The sequence below is a fragment of the Triticum urartu genome, chromosome 7A (assembly GCF_056163025.1).
Source record: "Triticum urartu cultivar PI428250 chromosome 7A, HENAU_Tu73, whole genome shotgun sequence".
NCBI lineage: Eukaryota > Viridiplantae > Streptophyta > Magnoliopsida > Poales > Poaceae > Triticum > Triticum urartu.
The window spans coordinates 578,259,148-578,265,467 of NC_141879.1; the positions used below are offsets into that span (position 1 = coordinate 578,259,148).

General features: G+C 48.7%; 1 protein-coding gene across 1 annotated transcript; it reads right to left on the bottom strand.

Annotated features, from left to right (window-relative positions):
- Positions 1-5,166: 5,166 nt before the first annotated feature.
- LOC125522261 (protein GLUTAMINE DUMPER 6) lies at positions 5,167-5,899 on the bottom strand. Its single transcript, XM_048687338.2, has one exon. The coding sequence runs from the start codon at positions 5,713-5,715 to the stop codon at positions 5,347-5,349; it is 369 nt and encodes a 122-aa protein (XP_048543295.1). The 5' UTR covers positions 5,716-5,899; the 3' UTR covers positions 5,167-5,346.
- Between the last annotated feature and the right edge of the window lie 421 nt (positions 5,900-6,320).

Consider the following 6,320-nt stretch of genomic DNA (forward strand, 5'->3'; position numbering starts at 1 on the left):
AATTATCAAAGTACCGAATGCGAATCATATGAACGTGATGAAACCTAGCTTGACGATATTCACATGTGTCCTCGGGAGCGCTTTTCCTTATATAAGAGTTTGTCCAGGCTTGTCGTTTGCTACAAAAAGGATCGGGCCACCTTGCTGCACTTTACTTACTTTTATTACTTGTTGCTCGTTAAAAATTATCTTATCACAAAACTATCTGTCACCACTTATTTTAGTACTTGCAGAGAATACCTTGCTGAAAACTGCTTATCATTTCCTTCTGCTCCTCGTTGGGTTCGACACTCTTACTTATCAAAAGGACTACGATAGATCCCCTATACTTGTGGGTCATCACTCACTCTTATTAAAATTAATCTTCAACCCTGATAGTTGTTCAAAAAGGCAAAGCACTAACTTCATGTTTCTGGCCTTAACAAGGTCATGTTCCATGAAAATGATGGTATCATCGGCATATTGAAGAATGGACACCCCACCCTCAACCAGATGTGGGATAAGACCACCTACTTGGCCGTCCTGTTTGGCTCTATTAAAAAGAACAACCAACATGTCAACCACAACATTAAAGAGGATCGGAGACATCGGGTCTCCCTGTCTCAATCCTTTTAGCGTCTGGAAGTACTGACCAATATCATCATTTACTTTGACGCCTGCCTCCTTGTACAAATGATTCGACCCTCTTCCTCCAAGCCTCATCGAATCCTTTCATACGCAAGGCCTGCTGTAAGAATGGCCATTTCACTTTATCGTATGCCTTTTCAAAATCCACTTTGAACACCACTCCATCGAGCTTCTTCGAGTGAATTTCGTGCAAGGTCACATGAAGAACGACCACTCCCTCGAGAATGTGTCGACCTGGCATGTAGGCAGTCTGGGTTGGCTGTACCATAGAATGGGCAATCTGAGTCAGATGGTTTGTGCCAACCTTTGTGAAAATCTTGAAGCTCACATTGAGCAAACATATCGGCCTGAGTTGCTCAATGTGAATCACTTCCGCCTTCTTTGGTAACAACGTGATAGTACCAAAGTTAAGCTTAAAAAGCTGAAGGTGGCCATTAAACAGATCCTGGAACATGGGCATCAAGTCGCCTTTAATAATACCCCAACATTTCTTATAGAACTCAGCTAGGGATCCATCCGGACCAGGTGCCTTTTTATTTTCCATTTGGGATATCGCGTCAAACACCTCCTCAGAAAAAGGTGCAGTGATCACTTCATTCTCTTCATCCCTCGGTTGAGGAATGTCTTCCACCATGCTCTCATCGAGGGCGACATAATTCTCAGCTGGGGCCCCAAAAAGATTTTTATAATAGTTGGTAATATACATTTTAAGATTTTCATGACCAACAATCATACCCTCATCTTGTTCAAGTTGAATGATTCTCTTTTTCCTATGTTTCCCATTGGCAATCATATGGAAAAATTGAGTGTTGTTATCACCTTGAACAACCTACGCACTTTCGCTCTAAGTGCCCACTTCAATTCCTCTTCTCTAAGAAGCTTTGCCAGACTAACCTTAGCTTCTCTTTTAGACACTCGCTCATCCATATGCAGCGCAGTGCTTTCAGCTTTTATGTCAAGATCATTGATAACCTTTAACAATCTTTCTTTCTCTTTTCTATAAACACCACTGTTGTTCTTAGCCCATCCTCTCAAGAACTGTCTAAGATGTCTAATTTTATACTGCCACCGATCAATATTTGACTCTCCCCTTTGTTCCGCCGCCCATTCCCTTGTGATCAGCTCAAGGAAATCCTCTCTCTCGAACCACGCAGTTTCAAAAGAGAAAACATTCTTGTTTCCTTGGTGAGCCGCCTCACCAGAGTCCACAAGAAGGGGTGTATGATTAGATATTCCCCTCTGTAACGCCTGCACCATCACTAGAGGGAATTTTTGTTCCCACTCTATACTTGTGAGGACTCTATCAAGTTTTTCATACGTCGGATTTCGAAGAGTATTTGCCCAAGTAAATTGCCTCCTCGTGAGATCAATCTCTCGCAGGTCCAGGCTTTCAATAATCGCATTAAACATGAATGACCATCTGCCATCAAAATTGTCATTATTTTTCTCTTCTCGCCTTCTAATAATGTTAAAGTCACCCCCAACGAGAATAGGTAGGTTGTCATCCCCACAAATCCTAACTAAATCTGCGAGGAATTCCGGTTTTAGCTCAGGATGTGCCGCCCCATACACAGCCACTAAAGCCCACCTGAACCCGTCAGCTTTCGACCGCACATGTAACTTAACTGCAAATTCCCCCCAGAATACATCTAGCACTTCCAGAGACTCGCAGTTGACACCGAGGAGGATCCCGCCAGATCTTCCCCGAGGTGGCAAACGATGCCAAGCAAAGTCAAGACCACCTGAGATCGTTCCAAGAAATTGCGAAGTAAAATTATCCCTACCAGTCTCTAGCAATGCAATAAAATCAAGTTTGTAATCCCGAGAGGCATCCGCCAAAAACCTACGCTTAGCCAAGTCCCTTTGACCTCCGCTATTCCAAAAAATGCCTCTCATGAATCGCCGTGAAATTTCTTCTTAAACTTAAGCCTAGCACTTCGACGCACCGCAAAAAGGCCATACACCTTTTTTTGTCGTTTACGCGTTGGTGCCTAAGGGAGGATCATACAGTCTGCATGACTAGTGTCCTCGCCGGGACCTACAGGTGATGACAGAGTGGCCGCATGCCCCTCCTCTTCCAAGGTCTCCTCATGTAGAAGGTTCGCAGGAACTAGATCCTCGCATAAACCCTCCAACTCACACATACCCAACTCATTAATCTCACTTTCTTGCATCGGTTTGACAGCTGCTAAATTTTTAAGCACAACCATTGCTCTATCTGTCTCTAAATCAAGAAGCTCATTGATAGAAGTAACTACTTCGTGGTTGTTATCACCTAAAGAAATACCCAATTTATCCGCCCTATGCATAATATAATTTTCAGAAAAATGTAAAACGGAAATGTTGGTATTTAAAGACAGACCTGTAGAAGACTCCGTGTCGCGGATCTTGGCCATCCGCATGGCGCGCCCGAGCTCAAACTCATCCGCATCCGGCTGCTCCTGAATGCGCCGGCTGGATCGCCTCCCTCCCGACGCCGGATCTGGGATACCCCCAAAGGCCACCACCTCTGGGATAGAGATGTCCATCCCCCGTCCAGTGTGAGATACCGTGGGAAGTGACACTGGAACGCCCACCTCCGGCACCAGTTCCTAAACCGCTCCCACGGAAGGCGCCTCCACAGTCGTCACCTCCTGCGACAACTGTGTAGAAGCCCTGTCCCCCTGCGGAGTTGGAGTGGACGAAAGCCCAGACCCCTCCACCACAACATTCGCCTCCTGCGGTCGTTGACGTGAAGGAGTAGCACGCCGATGTGTGATGCCCGGAGAAGCCGCCGCAACGATGGATGACTCCACGAACTCCGTCGAAGAGGGAAGAACTAAGGTCACCTGCCTCGAGTCGCTTCCCCTAGGTGACACCAGCGCCGCCAAAGCATCACCACCCTCAGAGAAAGAAAACCGGACTGGAGATAACAGAGGTAATTCATGCTCAACGGGGTCATCTCTCTCCATCTGATCCCCCCACAAGCGCCCAGGTGCCGAGACAACACCAAAGGACCCAAAGCGAAGTCCTGCCATGGGCATCGATACGGGGGCGGGATTCGTGCTCCCCGGAGTCGTATGGATGGGGTCATCATCCTCCAGATCAGCTCTGTGAAGCCGAGATGGTGTCACAATCGCATCAAAGCGCATCACGTCGAAGCCCTGCCATGGGCGCCGAAGTGGAGGTATTGCCCACTGGGGCCTCGGACACCTGACCCTGCCCTTCGGAATCAGCAGACTGGTTAGCAGGCTGATCATGGTCCATGAGATCATCTTGCCTGCCGTCCCCACCATCAGTCCCACCATTAGTACCCATGCCTTTGTCTGCATCCTGGATCATCGGAACTCCCTCAATCTCAATCCTCAGATCATAGCTCATACCCTCATAAACCCAGCCTAAGAAGCACGGTACCGCATCCACATCCAGAACTCCCACACGCATACGTGAAATGCCATGCATGCGAGTAAAAGGCATATCGACCTCCAGAGTCTTTCCAATAAGAGATCCCAGGCTCCAAGTCTCCAAGAAGTCATTAAGCGGTTCCGGGGGTAGCCCAAAAAAACTGACCCAAATCTGAACAAGCGGAAGTCCCACCGGATCATTGCGCTTTCACTCATCAAACTCAAGAATACAAGCACTGCCAGGAACTGTACACATGCCAAACTCATTAATCTTGTCTAGATCAAACTTCGTAGGATAGTCAACCTTAAACATCGTCTCATCAATCCGAACGAGAGCCCACTGAAAAGAGCTAGAGACCAATCTCTTAAGTTGCAGAATAACTTGGTCCTCCGAAAGAGAGCCCTTAGTCACTCGAATGATGCCGGTTCTAGCATTCTCCAGCCATGGTCTACAAGATCTCATCGTTGGTGTCTCAAAGAACATAAGTTTTTCATCACATACACCATAAAAGTTCACCAAAGGCTTAGGAGCTGACAAAAGGGGGCAAGTTTCCTCATGTTTCGGTCTCAAGCAAATATCACAAAGCTCCGTCGTACAACCAACCGCATAGTGCCCTGGTTCTCCACAACGATAATAATAGATCTTACATATAGTGCGGTGGAAGAATATATGTTCGTAGTACCATTAGAAGCCTAGGGAGGTGTTGGTTGTTGTGTGTGTGCGAAATTGCTGTTCATGACGTTTAATTCACCTACTACATGTTAATAGTTGCTAGAATTATGACTTACGGAGTATGTTCTAAAATTAATCATGAAATTCGCTTAATTTTTCAACGGAAACCGAAAGTTCACTGTGCGCAAACCGGCAGTGACAATTTACGGCAATCGTGTAAAGCTCCGTCATTTCGCACAAACTCGTAATGCTTATCACTTTGTGTCATTGTTGCCAGCAGATCAATCTGGGTCAGCATTGGAGAGTGGTTCTCTCATTGTTGATGGTTTGTGGTTAATGCTTGGTGACTCATCGTTGAGATTTACCACTACGAGAGAGACAGAGTCCCAGCATGACGACGACATGGGAGTAGTTAATACCACCCACCCAAACGAGAATCGTGGAAATTTGTGAGTGAAAAATCGAACTGGAGAGCAGGCAAAAAGCAAGCAATGCAAAGCCGGAACTTCATTCGCTTTCACAGATCTCAACGCCGCCGGGCGCTAACGTCGTGAACGACTACTACATACTACCGACAAAATTACTTAGGATAAATCCTAGAAATCTGATTGATGAACAAAATTGGTCCCGAGTCCCGCAGGCACACGGGCGCGGCGCGCGCGCTTAGACCGCGTCCGCCTGGCGTGGCGGCTCGATGGCATCAGGGAACGCGAACGGCCTGGCGCTGGCGAGGAAGGACGGCAAGTCGTCGCCGGCCATGATGACGACGACCTTGGGCTCCCTGTCGAGCGGCACCATCCCGCGCGCCGACGCCTCCTCGGCGGCGCTCCCCCGCCGCGACGAGCCCGACGGCTTGCGGCGCGTGCAGACGAGCACGAGCAGCGCCACGGCGATGAGCCCCATCATGAGCGTGAAGCCCAAGAAGAGGTACGGCGTCGGCGTCCTCCAGAACGCCGGGTGCGCGCCGTGGCCGGCCGCCGCCGGAGCCCCGGCGACTCCCACCAGCGCCTCGCCTTCTCTGATCGGCCTCATGATGGATGATGAATCACACGGATGTCGATCCCTCTCCCTCTTATCTCTCTCTTTCTCTTCCTCTTCCTCTTCCTCTTCCTCTTCCTCTTTCTCTCTCTGATCTGCGGGAGTGCGTACAGAGTGGTTTCTCGCTTGTTCTGTGTGGCTGTGACGACTGACTGGGTGGGAGAGGAGGGGGAAGGGAGGCGGTATTTATAGGTGGCGCGCGGGGGGGTGGGGTGAGAAAAGAAACCGCTCGGCGCGGCGCGGCGCGATGGAGCTTTGCTTTGGTTTGCTTGCCAGCTCTGCTCTGGCTGCCAAAACCCAGGTGCTGCTACTGCTGCTGCTGGGTTTGGTTGGGTTGGGTTGGGTTTGGCGTCTCTTTTCTGTTGCTGCGGCCGCTAGCACAGTAACATCTACAGTACTCCTACAGCCGCTGGGTTTTGGCCGCTTGGATGGTGGGACCTGGTTTTAGCCTTTGGATAAAAACCGAATTCTTTGGATAAAAATAATTCGGTGTACTACAATTAATTTCTGTGACTTATCCAAGGTTCTGGAACTTTCTGCAAAAATCTGTGGCAGTGGCAGAGAACGCCGAGGCAGTGGCAGAGTTCAACAGAACTTCG

Bases quoted from the DNA above. Each gene is read 5' to 3' on its own strand.
- LOC125522261 (XM_048687338.2), bottom strand. From the start codon at position 5,715: ATGAGGCCGATCAGAGAAGGCGAGGCGCTGGTGGGAGTCGCCGGGGCT.